The sequence below is a fragment of the Xenopus laevis genome, chromosome 2L (assembly GCF_017654675.1).
Source record: "Xenopus laevis strain J_2021 chromosome 2L, Xenopus_laevis_v10.1, whole genome shotgun sequence".
NCBI lineage: Eukaryota > Metazoa > Chordata > Amphibia > Anura > Pipidae > Xenopus > Xenopus laevis.
In genome coordinates, this window is record NC_054373.1 from 142,579,915 (window position 1) to 142,596,937 (window position 17,023).

The following is a 17,023-nucleotide window of genomic DNA, read 5'->3' on the forward strand; positions in this document are numbered from 1 at the left end:
AGGGTGCACTAAGCCCCTCCAAAGATATTTTTTGCAGGGTGGGCCTGATGCGTTTTAGTTACACCACTGGTTACCTTAGATGTTAGAAATGCAGTGCCCATGTACTTCTGAGGCACACAAAGTTCAGTCAGTTACGAAGTTCATTTAGCCTTAACATCAAATAAAAATGTAAATATGACACCAAAAGTAAATGGGCTCTGGTTAGCCACTTCCTGAGTATGCAACCTTCAGACAATAAAAGACAGAACATGGTTAAAGGGAAGATTAAAGTTCAGCTTCAGTTTATTGCACCTACAGAGCAACCTTAAAACTAGTTTGCCAGTTACGGTCTAGGGCATGTCATCAGCTCCACATACTAGAGATTCTGACCTCCTGATGCAGTCATCACTAAACTATAACAAGGATTGATATATACACACACACATCATTTTACATAACTCAGCAGGATAACTGCCATCAAGTATACAGTATGGAAGAATGAGTCTTACAGATACCAAGATCTGCAATGCCAAAGTGCATCAGTGTACACGCAGGGCAGGGATCCCTGGCAAAGTCTTAAAAACTCTTAATACAAATTAAGAGACTGTGAAAGAAACCGGTCAGATGTTTTTCACCATATATTTTCAATAAATAAATTTAGTATCACAGATCAAGCACATACAGGTTTACTGTTGATTAGAAAATATAATAATTTATAGTATTCGCAGCGCAGGAAGGAACCACTTGCCTTATTAGTTTCTCCTGGAACTGCATCCTATACAGTATTGTACAGGGACAAGTACCGCAGGGTTAACACTGTAATGATTTGCCCCAGCAAGTCTGGGGACTTAACCAAGGTATGGGAAGGGGTATTAAAGCAGCTTCTTTTGTGGTTGCTAAAAAGAAAAAAAAAACATCCCTATTTTTTGCCGCACACCTTTCTGCTTTAAACTTTTGTCTTCCTGTGCAATCATTCTTTGTGCAAATCCGACTTTTCCGTCACTCTCTTGGCCCAGGTGCTTAGATCGTCCTGGAGGTGAGGCTACTTGTGTCAGAATCATCACCTCCAGGCCCATCCTGCATTTCTTTCAGTGGTGATAACAGAGTGCAAGACAATGTCCAAAGTCTGATACAAATGTCCATGTGCTTCTCATATATACGAGAGCCCTACATCAAACAGCAGCTTTTGGCCTTCTCTTTCTTGAAGGTGGAAGAAATTATCTCAGAACGGCTTGGCAAATTTAGCAGTCTCTTAGATAGGCTCCGGACTGGGCTCTTGCGACTGGCTGGAGAAGCTTTGTTCACACATAAGGAAGATGCTGCCCGGAATATACTGTGCACACTTTTTTCTGATGTGAAGGCGGAGCACTCAAGGTAATTTTCTGCACCCAACTGCTTTGCAACAGCACAGCCCTAGGATTCGAAGGAAAACAGAAAGAGTTAATCAGATTTCAACATTTCAAATGCTACAGCGTTTATAACTATATGCTTCTTGCATGCTGGCTTAAAGGAGAACTAAAGCTCAACAAATAATTAGGCTAAAAATGCTACCAATATTTTGAGGCTTCTGTGTCAGCCCAAGGCCAAAACTGCCATTTAAGTACTGAATATTTTTGCCTCCAGTAGCTCCTTAACTTCTTTTCTGCTGATTCATGACACATGCTCTGGGCTGTTGTCAGTTAAGGAATCTACTCATAGTATGTATACAATATAATACACAATATAAGGCTGCTTAGTAATGAACGTAGATTCAAATTACAAGGCAGCACTGAAATATCTGTATTTTGCTGCAGAACTGGTTAATAATCAGCCCTGTAGCATCAATGAAAGATGTAACCTCACGTTCTGCTAATGTCTTGATAATTTATGATGACCCCTAACATTTGCTCTGGGATAGAATAGTACATAATGTAGTATATTGCCACCCATATTATTTTTGAAGCTTTTGAAGTCTCCTTTAAAAAACATGGTCACGTTATTGGATTAAAAGAATATGGGTTCATACCTGCTCATAAGATACTGGTGCTTGTTTCTGGTTTGATAGTTCCATGATTGTGCTGAGGTCAGTGCGTAAGTCTGTTTTGCATCCAATCAGGAGTATTCTTGTGTTGGGGCAATAGTCTGTGATCTCTGATTTCCACTGCAAGGAAAACAGTAACATTGAGTCAGAAGACAAGGCATAACTTCCCTATACAGTGCCTTTGAATTGACATATATATATTTACAAATGGCCTAGGCTTAATGTGCCTTTTTTGGCCACACACACACACTGCAATGTTATTCTACACTTTGTTCTACTACTTCCATTTGCAACGAAAACAAAAGGGGCTCACCTTCTTCATAGCACTATCCAGACTCTCTGGCCGACTGATGTCAAAACAGAGTAGTACTGCATCAGAGTCACTGTAGCACAGAGGCCGGACATTATCATAATAAGGAGACCCTGAAAAGAAATTCAGCGTTGTTAGATGCAGAAGTTTGACGGCCTGTGAAGTCATTTCAAGGACTGTCATTGTCATAGAAAAATTCCTGTAGACTCCAAATTGATCTTTATTGAAAGGCATTAAATATTGCATTGTGCACAGACTGGAAGTCATTAGGGCACACTTCCTGTGGTTCCTTAGTACAGCCAATTAATTGCTTTCTATCCTGACAAGTAAGCTTTTAAGTCCCCTTACAAGTACAATATGCTTACTGTTTATATCCTGAGGATTAGAGTTGGCCAAGTGCCATGGTACCAGCAATTAACCGTGTACATTAAAGTGTTATGCTATATTAAAATACCAGAGTTTATTCATACATTTATACTTGCTGATCAATGCTCCACTATAAGCGAGATAATCAAAATCTATACATTTAGTACAAGCAGCACATTGAATGTAAAGGTGGCCATAACACTGTAACATTATGTCGTTCTCCTGTGACCAATACCAACATTTTAACCATACAATACAGCCGTCCATGAATAACAACCACCAGTTTGGTGCATCATCAGTTTTATATAATAATGCCTATTTACTAAAAGAGGGGGCAGATACAGGGCACAGTTTTCCAAAGCCCTTGAAAGAGTTAAAAATGACAAGGTGTTGAAACATAAGGCACGAGTCAGCCAATTGTATCCAGAGTGTCTGTGTAGTGGTAAAAGGACCCTTATTCTATGGCCTGCCACTGCTTCTATGCGCATAGCTGCCTCTCTCATAATTGGCTAGGGACACATTACAAGTGCACCTGAAAATGGAGAGCTGACAGCTGCTCACAAAGAGCGTACACTAGAGAGCCAGCGAGCAGCAGCTTGCCCTGTTGTGGCTTCCTATTACACCGCACGGTGTGACGGGCTTGTAAATAAAGACATTTTAGAGGGACTGCAAAGAGAGCACAAAAATTGCAGCATATTTGGACAATGGGTCTCTTCAGAGACCCAGGATGCCTCTGTTCAATGGCTAGATTCTTCATTTTTCACCCTCCCTTTCCAGCTTCAGCTCAGTCACTCCGTGCTTAGAATAGCAAATACCCCCTCCCGGACTAGGAGAACAGTATCCATAGCAACAAGACCAGACCAATCATTGAGAGGGACGAGAAGCTGCAGAATGCATCAACACACAAAAAGAGAGTTAACTAGTTAAATGAGTACTTCTTTATACGCAAGAGAGGCACTGCACACAGGCAATAGCGGGGCTGCCCTGAAGAAGGGCACATGATTAAATACTGTACTTGCTTCTATCTGGAGTATGTGTATGTAATCATGAAGCTAAAATACTCTTGAAGAGTAAAAGTTTGCAGACAGAAAAAGTCCTAATTAAACATTAGCAGCTATGCATCCAGCATTGCAACCCATCAGTGCAGTCCCTTCCAGGACCTCCAACCCAACAAGGTTTCCCATCTCTAGATGTGCAAGATACGCTATTGGAATTCCTGAGGGCAGTTATATAGTGGGTGACTCAACATAGGATCACAAATCTAAAGACACATCCCCTTAATTGCTAGGTACATCTGTAGTTCTGCTTAGATGTAAGGATACATAAAACACCCCCCCCCCCAGGGATAACTGCATGGCATCATTGGACTACTCTTTAAGGACTGGCTGGTGCCTGCTGCATCCCTTCCCTGGGGGCTTTTATTGTACTGCGTAGCTGGCTGCAAATCTTATACGTCCTGCAAATCTTGCCACTGATCTGCAGCAGTGTCTGGGCTGGCGCTGCATAGCAAGTAGGGTCGCCAGATTGTTTAAGCGAATAGATAAATAGTGCCACTGCAGGTCTATGGAAAAAAACAATACTGAAGAGTAGGGGTATGAGAGCTCAGAATTTCATTCCGCTTCTTCCGCTATGCGGCACTACAGCATTGCGAATACGCGAGGAATAGAAAATAAGATTCACTACACTCCTACAAAAGATGTAAGTAATTGTCTAATTGCCCAATGAAGAGGGATTGTGGTGCTTAAGAAGAACTGGAAAAACTTCCTCTGAGTATATCAAACAGTGGGGAAGATGAAGCAAACTACAGTCAGGCTCCAAGTAACTGCTAGCAATGCGGGGATTAGCATGACTGAAGCGACAGCTATGCAACTGGCAAATGTACTATGCTGCTAGTAACAACATGTAGAAATGTGGCTATTAGGGGTGGAAAGGACTTCCACCCTGTTTTGAGCTGGAGGGCAGTTTCAGGCCTGAATGACCAGCAGAACGGCACTCAGCAGGAAAAACTGGCCAGACAATAGACCTTTGATTACAGTTTACATCCATTTTTAACAGTCAGAGAGGAATGTCAGCCCTTTCCCTCCTACAATTGTTTGACAACAATCCTCCACACCCCCTGCCTCAAAGGAGTCTACACAAACACCAACCAACCTCTTCATTGTCTTGTTATCCGTTTTGCTAAAAGGACAACCACACCCCAAAAACCACTTCAGGCATGTTAGCCAACATGTTCAGATTCCCGCTAAAACAAAGGTTAAAAGCCAATATTACTGTGTTAATATCATTATCTGTTCTAGATCATCCATCCTTCAGTTCAACAAAACAGAGTATCTGCCTAATCACTGAAGCTGTATACCAATGCTTTAAATGGTTATTTGGATTTCACAGTCCAGGAGGTGTAAAAAAAATAGCACCTTTACTTCTAGAAATCTCTTTTATAAGTGCTCATAATCAAGCAATCCATGATATACTTCCATAGAGATTGTGAAAAGAATGATTTTACAGGCATAATGATCTCTAATCGTATTCTTTAATTGCAGTCTGTTTTATACCATTAAGCCATGAGGACATTAGGCATACAAATTACGTTCATTTATTGCCCGCTTCTTTCTCCTATTAAATCTTGTTTGCTTAACCCTGACCCCTTATCAGAGAACAGAGCAATTTCTACACTTGCCCTTTACTTGCTTCTAATACTTGAATTGAGTTTCCTCACAAGGAAACTTCGGGCGATTTCGGAAATTGAAGCGATTCGAGTGCATTGCGCAAGCGTTTTCTCATTCAAGCAGGCAGAAGGCAGTTCGGGGAGATTGTAGCCCCGCAGAAGAGGCAATTAGTCGCCAGGCAACTAAATCTCCCACAAATCTGCCCGTCTGCCCTAAATAGCACTTAAATATAATTTATTATTAATGTCGCCTATTGAAAGCACTTTTATAATTGTATGTATGTTTTAATGGGAGCAGTTATATGGATTGTCGGAAGCCTGTAGCACACAGGAATTCCATCTGGTGCTGTACTCAGGTGGAAAACAATTGCAGTCAAAAGTTCTTGATGCAGAAGTGTATTTTGTCTTTTGTTTCATATTGAAGCAAAAAGCAGGCCTATCTTGCTTTTTATGACTACTTTTACTGAAGAAGTCTTACACAACTCCTAACAAGGTCAACAATTCCCTGAAAGGTTTGTTTAGATTTATAGCAATCTTGCCTGGAAAGGAACACAAGAGTGTAATGTAATGATAATAGAATTATGTTACTTAATTTCTGCAAATCTTATCCTTGAAATATATTAAATATCCTTTTTATTTTCATTTAAATTCTGTTCAAGGAACAGTCTTGAAGGAAGAATGGTGGACTGTCACAGGCAATAAGTTTTCGGTCTTTAAATAGAGAATCAAGGTATCTCTTATCTTCATTCTCCTGCCATAACATTTTTAAGGTTAAGAGCAGGTTTAGATAAAAGAATACTAGCCATTTTGCACTCCACAGTCTAAAAGCACTTGGCACCTTATCAGCAGAAGCAGGCTTTTTTCAAACAGGCCAAATGCCCCAAATCAATCCATGTGTTATTATCTTAAAAAGTCTATGAAGGCAATCTGCTCCAAGGTATTGTTCCTAAGCTAGAGGGGAGTGATAAAACTGCTGCAAGGGCTGGATTTATTATTGTCTGGAATCTTTACAGCAGTGCCATTATCCAGTGATTTTGGCAAAGGATTTTCTAATCAGAATCATACATATATATACAAATAATATAAATAGAAAGTTATGAATGATACATATTTATATATATAAAAAAAAGAAGATCTAAGTTATAGTGTGCCAATGAGAGATCAGAAAACCAGGTCAGAGCATACAAGACATTGTCATTTTAAAATATATAAAAGGATGAAAATTGAACCACTAGAATAAATCCCTTTTTACACTGTGCAAAGTAAAACTGTTAATAAAGGGGATAATGTCCAACAGTTATAAACATGTTGCATAGTTTCTACTGAAGACAAAAGGTCTGCTCAGCCCTCTTTCTAGGCTTCACGCATGCTCTCCTAGGAATAAGAGTATTCCACTTGTAGTCAATGGCAGAAATGGCAAGGATCCCATACCTGAAGTGTCCCACAGGCTGAGCTCCACACGCTGTTCCTCTGTCTCCAAACTGGCTGTGTAATTTTCAAATACTGTAGGTACATAGGTCTGAAAACAAGAGACACACATATATAGCTGTGACTTACTGACAACACTGCAGGCAACAGAGATACTTTAATGCAACACAAAATATGCTGGGACAGCCAACATAAACACAATTATGCAACTGTGACAGCTGGCACCTAAGCAACATATATGGATTTTCATGGGCAATGCTGCTTGGTGACACCACTGCAGCCAGCACTAGCACGCATGTCTCCACAATACCACTGCAACATACAGATGATAATGACACGCAAGATGAATGCACCATACAACGAGACAACCCAGACAAGCAGACAAAAGAGAGAAACCAGAGTCAGACTTAGGAACTTCATACACCTGATATTACATTTTTCTTCTATATAAAAAAAATGTATAATATATTTGGCTTTATTAGCCTTTTATCAAATCCATGGCTGCGCAAAGCCCCCCCCCCCCATTGTTATACAGGTACTAGAGTTCTCCAGGGTTTTGCCTTATTGTGCCAACCCAAAGTCTTAAGGATGTTATAAATGATTTAAACTTTGAAAAAGAGATTGTAATTAACCATGGAGTAGTGATAGTTCAGTATACATTAAGGACAAGGTATTGTTTTATTTTTAGAGATATAAATCATATGAGACTTTGGGAAATTACTTTACCATATGATAGAGATTTCTGTATACCGTAGTGTGTTTCCAGATAACCAACCATACACATGTAAAACAATCCCACTTTAGAAACTCTGAGTGCCATTACAAAGGGACTGCCACAGAAATGTCCCAACCTGCACTTCATATTATCCACAATCCCTTTGTACATTAACCACCCCTAACTTTACCTCTGCCTACAACTATAATTTGTGGTTATCCATCAGCAGTGAAGGGGGTTTCAACAAACTACAACTATCCTGTATGATGTGTATGTCAGTACCACCAGCATGTTTAACCCAATTCACCTAAATTATTCAATGTAATTAAAAAAAAACGTTAATTTACATTGAAGTTATAATGTAAACCTGGGATGTCCAAACTATAAATTCTGACATTCAGTTGACTCTCTGTCAAGGAGTGTTACAGTTCAACAGCTGGAAAGCCAGTCTGCAAAACCCTGCTGTACAGATCACAATGCAAATACAAAAGATTTTCTGTGCAAATGTCTCTGAATACCATGATCTAGCTATCCTCCTGGATGAATGTCAGTGAAAGTAAATGGTTAGCAGAAGGAAAGCATGGACGTGCAAGCCCTTAAGTAAAGTAAGAAATGTATCTCAACTACCTTCTGACTTAACATACAGTTTACTGTAACATAATGAAGTTGTTTAGTGGCATAACTGCACAGGGTGCTGGTCTAAATCCAAACAAAGGCCCCCATGGGCACAGACAATAAAATTGTACAACACAGATGAAAAATGCAATGTGAATAGACCAATAGACTTAATACATGTTTTAGGGGTTTGGGTGACTGGTGGAGATTGGGGACTGGGTAACAAGACGAGGGCTTTAAAAAAAAAAACCAAAAACTATGAAACAGTACCATGGGCTTCTAGTTAAACCTTTTCAAATGGGGGTCCCAGCAGGCCACTGTTTTGGGGAAGTGTGCCCTTACTAATAGATCATGTCATTCCAGAGAAGACTTAATTGTGATTATAACACACAGAGAGGCTTACATAACTGCAGCTCACAGGATCTCGCAAATTAGCCCTATCTGATCCATGGCAAAATGAAAGGCTTAACTAGACAGTGAACTTCTAATCATATGCTGCATCCTGCTGCAAACATAATATGTTACTGCATTTCGTTTTCATCCTACATTTTGTATGTAGGTGGGGTGGCTTAATTCAATATGTATTAGTGCAAAGGTGCAATCGCCCTCTGCTGTGCCAGCCCCTTGCAATACAGAATAACCAACCTCGGTTATGTGCTTAATTCATTTCCATCCTTACCTATAAAGCAGGCAGTGCCTAGGTGCACAGCATATGATATATTATGCATTGCCCCATATGATATATTATACATTGCCCCATATGATATACTATGCATTGCACCATATGTTATATTATAAATTGCCCCATATGATATATGATCCATTGCCCCATATGATATATGATCCATTGCCCCATATGATATATGATCCATTGCCCCATATGATATATGATCCATTGCCCCATATGATAGCCAGTAGTCACCATTTGCCAAAACAGTGTGAGTGTAAGAAAGAGTGCAGTAAATGTCCAGCAGCAGGAGCAGGAGTGGTTCCACACCAGTGCACTGGCATGCCAGCAATGTCACTAGGCTAAAGGCTACTATTTAAGCAGCAGCAGGAAGGCGAGCATGCATACAAATCCGATGGACTAATAGCCAGAGAAAAGGGCATTCATGTGAATCGGGCCATGGGGTGGGGGTAGAACTCACCTCGGGGTAACAATCCTTAGCCAACACTTGCAGCATTGCTGTCTTCCCACAGTGAACATCTCCCACCAAAACCAGCTTGCACCTCACTACGGCGGGCTGTGGGTTCCTTCGTTCCTTCATGGTGATGCAGAGAGTACGGTGGGACAAATCCAACAACGACTTTTCCCAAAGTGATTGAAACCCAAGTTATACGCCACAACGCTGCCCGTACCACTAATGAGAGCACTAGACAGGCGAAGTTTTTATATAGGCATTCCTGAGCCAATCACAAGACAGAAGCCGGATAGACTCGAGCCAATAAGAGGCAAATCCCGCCTCTAACCTGAGATAGTCTATTCTTGCAAGTCCGGAATGTGCCCGGGAAAGAGGGGGCAGTGATATTCCTGAAAACACGTGCAAGTGCCCGCTGTTGCCTAATCTGACCACTGGGTCCTCTCATCTCATTCCTGTGGTCGGAACAAAAAATGGCGCTGGCACTGGCCGCAGATCCTTCAAGTTTAGCAGCGATCGCTTCTGCATTTGATCTAGGCATCTACTGTATTATGTTACCGGTTCTGTTAAGCAGCATCAATTATAGACGCTTTTAGTCAAATATTTCCAACTCTAGGAAAAGGCAAAAGTCGCAGCAACACATGTGCGATTATTTAAATAAGACAAGTCTAGCCATTTGCTGCCAACAAGCTGTTTCGGCAGTGTTAACTTATGTTAAATATCTTATTGTAAATGCCAGAGAAGATGGTGAACTCCGATCCCTGAATCTGTACCGAGGGTAGGATTCAGGCCTGGACTGGAATGCAAAATAGGCCCTGGCATTTCAAATACACAAAAGGCCCAAAAAGCCCTCTACCAGCCCACTAATAGTGACTGTCTATAGAAATTTACTGTAGCCGCTCTGGCATTTGCCAGATATGACAGATTGCCAGTCCAGGTCTGGTAGGATTGCCACCTTTTCTGGAAAAAAATACCGGCCTTCCTATATTTTTGTGTTTTTTCCCTATTAATAACATTGGGATCAAGCAACATTACCGGCCAGGCCGGTAAAATACCGGGCAGGTGGCAACCCTAACCAAGGAGTAAGTAAAAAGTTAGGGGCATTTCCCCGGGTTAGCTGGGGGAGGGGGATCTACGCAGGGTAGGACAGCCGGGCCCGGACAGACAATCTGTGGGTTCTGGCAAATGCCAGAGGGGCTGCTATAAGGTGCCATAGAAAACAGTATTTAGTGGGCTGGTGGGGGACTGTTTGGGCCTCTGTGTGGGCTGATTGGGCCTCTGTGTACCTGAAATGCCAGGGCCTATTTTAATTCTCTGTCCGGACCTGTTAGCAGCTAGGCTGGGGGAGGGAGGAGTCTTCGTAGGTAGGGGGGTAGGTTTTTTTTTTTAATTCTCCGTTAAATCCATGCATGGTTGCTAGGGTAATTTGGACACTAGCAACCGGATAACTGACATTGGAGAACTGCTGAATAAAAAGCAAAATAAATCCAAAATAATTAATGAAAACTAATTGCAAATACAGAATATCGCTCAACACTATACTAAAGGTGAACAGGAGGATGCAGAGAGCATGGGGCATATACAACCTAGGCAGGAGGGAGGTAAATGCTGGTTTTGCATTACTAATCTTGAAAGTGTTGATCCCAGATCCAGGGTAAGGAAACTGAGTTACAGCAGGGCGGAAGATTATAAACTGGCACAATGTGAAATACTCTTTATCAGGAGAAGGAACCCTAAAGCACCTAGCATAAAAGGGAAATAAAACTCAGCTTTCCTTTCAGTCCTTCCCCAGAAAGTATTGCAGACCAGGCACACGTAGTCTATAATGCAGGCTACAGACCTGCTTTCTGCTGTTACAAATCTTTGCTGTCCAGTTTAAAGGGGAACTCCATTTTTTCTTGCACAATTAAAGAAAATATAAGAATAGAAAGACATTTTTCAATAAGCATGAAAGGGCCGGGTAAAGTTTACATATAAAGTCTATGGATTCTGATAGGGACAACTTTTCATTGCAAGGATGGTGGGAAAACATGGTATCTGAGCTCACTGTTTAAGAGACTGTTCAGGGCAGGAGGCAGGTAGGGGCACCTGCTGCAAAATGGACACTCCAGAAAAATACAAGTGCGTTAATGTAAGACTGCAGGTGAAAAAAATGTACCATATATAAATTAAAGGACAGAGTTAAAGTTAAAACACTTGGCGTATCACTTTATTAGGCAAAACCAGTGAGCAAAATCTCCCTTTTGCTCCAGGGTGATGAATTGTTTCTATAAAAAAACAAACTGACCCTGTGTTGGGGATGCAGTGTCACCATTTTTCCTCTCTGTCCAGGTGATCCTTAGCAGCTCTGGACTGGCAACATGTATATTCTGGCAAATGCCAGAGGGGCTGCTATAAGATGCTATAGGCAGTCACTCAGAAATGACATCCCTAATATCATTGTCCCCTAGGCCAAAGCCTTTGTGGCCTTTCCACAGATCTGAGCCTGATGCTTGGGCAGGCTTGAGGTAGGCACATTTACAGTACAGTTCTTGCAAGAATTGAATTGGATTTAAGAAGTATTACTTACTCCAGACCATGCTATACTGCATCTATGCCAAGCCCAAGACCACACAAATAAGTACATTTTTTAGTTCACATAAACCTTTAACCAGTTAAGAGTCCTGAAGGTAGCGTTTAGTGTGTATGGGCCAAGCGTGAACCTCCTCCCACTCATTTAGAACAAAGGCAGCCATGGAAGTGCATGGGTTGGGGCATCCAAGAAACAGGTTAAACAGAAGAAAGATGAAAATCAGATTCTTACAAAACTAACATAAGATTATAAACCTTGGGCTATATTACACTGATGTTCCCACACCCTTCCTCTCCTGTTTTTCCTTATTTTGTTGCCAACAGCTCTAGGTGTAATAATTAGGAAAGCAAGACAAACATTCTTTGTATATTGGACCAGAGTCTCTTCTAAAAAAGATGGCGAGCTGCTGGGCTTCACACACACACACACACACACTGAATATTGGTTGATTGGGTAAGATGGTTCTCAAATAGACCTAAATGTGGACTATCCTGTTGGAAAGAGAGAAGTCATGGGTAACCCCCATGTGAGATAAATACAAATATGTGCTGCTCATAAATAAAATTAATGATCTATATCATCTATTAACTAGTTATAGCCTGGTTCGAAATAACGTGGAAGGAAATAATTCCTAGAAGCAATTGCCAGGTAGGCATTGCACCCTACGAGTGCAGTGGCCAGGTCCATATGCTCTGAGAGGGCCATCTTTGTCGGAGGCAATGCAAAACACATTTCAGTGGTATGCCACTGGGGTCCTATAAGGCCCTCCTTTTGTTTATAGGTAAAGCCTACAATCATACAAACAGCAACAACTGATAACTCAATAGATATAGGGGTAACTTCCAGACTTGGGGGAAGGGTCTAGGCAGGAGAGGCTTATTGATATGGTGGGGAGCTGGTGTCCACCCTTCTACACAACAGGGGGCCTGGGTCCAGACCACTTGGATTTGTTAAGAGATCACTTAATAGATCTGCATTTGCAGGGAATTATGGTTTCAGGGTCCGCCTCCACATTGATAATTGTAACATTTAAATGCATTTTTGTGTGTGGTAACATAATACAAATAGGCTAACTGATCTATGTAAGAATAAATATACAGTACATTCCATAATAAAGCCATGAACCTCCCTCTTCTATTTTGCATTGTAAACATATATAAAGTATATACATGTAACATTTTTTAAATATGTCCACACTCAAGCTGACAAAAATGTGGGTGCTAGATCAATATGATTATTATTATTAAGTCCATCGAAGGATGAGCCCTGCAGAATATGTGATTTAAACATGACTTAGAACTGCTTGGTATAAAACCCTTTTTTGCGTACTACAGATACATTTCTAATAAGAAAAGGAAATTGCCGAACAAGCCTATATCTATATAAAGTTGTGTGTGTACTAATATAAATAGAGTCACCAGACAGAAAGAACTGTCTGTATCTTCCCAGCAAGTGGGGACTCCCAGCAGGCTACATACTGTTTCAGCTGAATATCATGTGCCTTCCCCTATGGGTAACATTTTGGGATAATGTTCTTTGGCGATTAATTTCTGTTGAGCTGTTGCCCCAGCGAAAGAAAGGAAATTAAAGGAATTATCTAAAATAATTTCCTCTAAATAATCTAAAAAAATACAAAGTAAACCTTGAGTTTACATTTTTAGTATGTTTTATATCACTTAATGCAGTTGTAAGTCAATTTCAATATACTGTATAATTAATATAGAGAGATTATAGTGCAAATACAATGTTTCTGTTAAGCCTGTGCTACAAAATGTCTGTCCCCATCAGTGTTATCCTTCTGTCTAGCCTCCCCCAGTCCATGTCTAGACATGCATAAATCATCATGGAAGTGTATGGAATCATGGAAGATTAGGGGGCCCGCTAGATATCTCTCTAGGGAAAGGTATTTGGTGGGATTTTGAGTGGCCACATATTTTATATATCAAGGCTGCTGAACATAGGGAATTGTAGGTCATCACTGTGAAAAAGCCTAAGGCAACCCTTTTTAGATCTTAGTTGTTCTATAAAGTGACTTTGTTCCTGTAAAAAAAACCTCAAGATACTGTATTTTATTCAAATAATTAAGCTACCCAGGGCAATTCCATTGAAATAATAACTAAAAGAAAATATCCAAAATAGATACTATTAATAATCAAACCTAAGCACTGCTGTCTATCAAAAGTAGCATTAAACTGATACAGTGTATTGTTTTCATTTCAGACTACTGGGACTATTTTTAGGTATTTTCATGAGACATGCTATACAGTATTATACAGGTATGGGACCTACGTGAAACCCATTGTCCAGAAAGCTCAAAATAATGTGAAGAGAATTTCCCATAGAGTCCACCTTAAGCAAATAATTCTATTCTTTTAAAAAAAAAAATAGAATTAGGATCAAGTACCTTCTACTTGATGGTAACCAAGCTGCATGAATCCAGTATTGGTGGCTGGGGCCCACCGTGTTTTTTCCCAGTGTCCTTCATGCCCAGTCCGACCCTGGCCTGATCCCCCAAACATCACTTTCTAACTTCATTAATGCTCTCATGGCTAAATGGAAGCAAATCCCACTAGCAATGTTTTAACATCTAGTGGAAAGTCTTCCCAGAAGAACATCCCAGTAGAGGATGTTTTAGCAGCAAAGCATACACCAACTTCACATTAATACCCTTGGCTATGTAGTGTATGTAGGTGATAATTTTTCCACTGCTGATACCAACAGAAACCAAATAAAAGGAATATGGTAAATAATTAAAAGCTATATACAGTAGTTCTGATTTTGTTCTTAGACAATCTTTTGTGTGTCTAGGAGTCATATTTTTGCTTTAGAAGATATTTTTGGCAATCTATAAGGGTGGTGGCACACGCTGCGTTCCGGGGAGATTTGTCCCCAACTACAAATCTTCTCTTCTTCGGGCGACTGATCTTCCCGAAATGTTTCCTCGTGAGGCAACTTCGGGCGACTTCAGAAAACGAAGTGATTCAAGTGCCATCCTCATGAGCCAGTGGCTCATGGGCAACATGTTGCTCACCAACCCCTTGGATATTGGTCCCAGTGGCCTCAAAGCAGGTGCTTATTTTTGAATTCCAGGCTTGGAGGCAAGTTTTGGTTGCATAAAAACCAAATAGAGCCTCCTGTAGGCTGTCAGTCTACATAGAGGTTATCAAGTAGCCAATCACAGCCATGATTTGGCACCCCAGAAACTTTTTTCATGTTTGTGTTGCTCCCCAACTCTTTTAATATTTGAATGTGGCTGCTGGTAAAAAGGGTTGGGGATCCCGGACTTATTGTGTGTATTTAAAAATACTCTGTAAACCTGACTGTTTAATAGTGTTTTATTATTATTATTAATAATAATAATAATAATAATAATAATAATAATAAGCTAACAGATATAATTGGGTAAGGGCAAGACTAGTGGTTGTACAGCAGATTGTTTTAAAGTCAGAGACACAAATGTAAAATAAAGCTAATGCATGTATATTTTTTATTATCATTTTTAATGACTTAGATATTCCCATAAACATTTCTATAATGTCATAGATTTCATATAACAAATGCAATGCACTTCAGCAGGCTTTAACTTGACTCTGGCCCTTCATACTGTGTATAAGGGTGCTGTACACCCTTCCAAAGTGTAGTAAGGAAGTTGCCTGTATTTTATAAAATGTCATAGAGGTTATGCAGTAACAGAAGCTCCAATGTGGCCCTCACCCAACAGGATTTTCAAATCTGTCTGATAAACAGGCCAATAAAAACTGCCGACCCATTGTAGAGGGGCCAAATCAGCAGTTATTGTTATATGTGTACGGCCAGCTTTATTCTTAATTGATTTATTGATATGTGTTCTGTCTGTTTGCCCATAATACTACAGTATGTACCACTATAAATCATTTATACCACTATGAATCATTATTTTGAGAGACCTTAATTCTTTTAATCTTTAATTTGCAGAGTGCTTCAGGGCTGTGGCGAAATCTATGTAAATATTTCTGTGTTTCATGTTTCCGTAGACAAGTTCTATTGTATTGTTTCCAGAATGGTTCCTGTAACTCTTTGGACATACTGGATTTTCACTGGAATAGAAACGGTGAAACAGATTTCCTAAATGGGGATTTCCCTTCATTGTTTCTTAAAGGTGAAGACAGAATTAAATGAAATCATGTAACTATTCCAGAAAAATTGAAATCCCTGAGCTTTGGTCATTATGGAAAAAAAAAAATGATCTATTTATTGCTAATATGCACTTGCCCACTGTTGCTAGGGGTAAATATGTCCAATGGCTTTTGGGCTATTGTATAAAGTGCATATAGAATGCTTGAGCAGTCTTAAGCTAGCCACATTTACCATATAGGCACCTCTTCGGGTAACTATATGGTAAATTAACAATCACTTTTAATAAAAAGTTCCCCAGCCTGCGACGGGCACTTGTGGCTAAATCCAGTGGTGGAGCTCAAGGGGCACACTTTGATCATTAGGTATTGGCGCATGTGCCTTACTGCAGGACCTGTTCAATGCACTGATCAACGAAGGAAGGGGATAGGCTGAAGTCCAGTGCCTAGGACGTAAATACATCCCTGACTACCCTTACACAGGACAATCTTCTCTTCTGCAAATGTCCCCAAATAAGCAAATCTTTACCAGATTTTATCACACAGGTGTCGGTCTCAATCAAATTGCCCCATTGTATAAATCCCAACTGTCCCGTTTTTTGTGGGACAGTCCCGACAGCTCAGCCCACAGTCCCAGGTTTCTTACTGAAATGTCCCAACTTTATCTTTGATCTCCTACACTGATGCCACAAAAAAGATGCAAAGTTTCATGAAATAAGAGGCTTTTTGGCAGATAGCCCAGAACTGTCAGCAGCTGCAATAAGATACTTTTATAGCAATTTAAGATAAGCAAAGATACAATTGTAAGTATTTAAGATAAGAGGTGTCTTGGGAGGACTGAGGCTAGCAGCTTAAGGGTAAGGGTACACCTGGCGATTCGGGGAGATTTAGTCACCTGGCGACTAATTGCCTCTTCTTTGGGGTGACTAATCTCCCCGAACGGCTTCCCCCTGTCTTCTGCTGCTTATAATGAAAAATCGCATGCGGCATGGCAAACGCGGCACTTCGTATTACGAAATTGCCTCACAAGGAATATGAAACGCCGCGTGTGCCATGCCGCAGGGGGAACCCGTTTGGGGAGATTAGTCGCCCCAAAGAAGAG

At 40.5% G+C, this 17,023-nt stretch overlaps 1 protein-coding gene across 1 annotated transcript; it reads right to left on the reverse strand.

The window, feature by feature from the left end:
• Positions 1-252: 252 nt before the first annotated feature.
• Positions 253-9,454, reverse strand: rnd1.L (Rho family GTPase 1 L homeolog; the record flags this gene model as incomplete). Its single annotated transcript, NM_001086916.1, is given in 5 exon segments — positions 253-1,392; positions 1,985-2,119; positions 2,313-2,422; positions 6,772-6,859; positions 9,247-9,454. Coding segments are annotated over 5 exon segments (699 nt in total). The 5' UTR covers positions 9,367-9,454.
• Between the last annotated feature and the right edge of the window lie 7,569 nt (positions 9,455-17,023).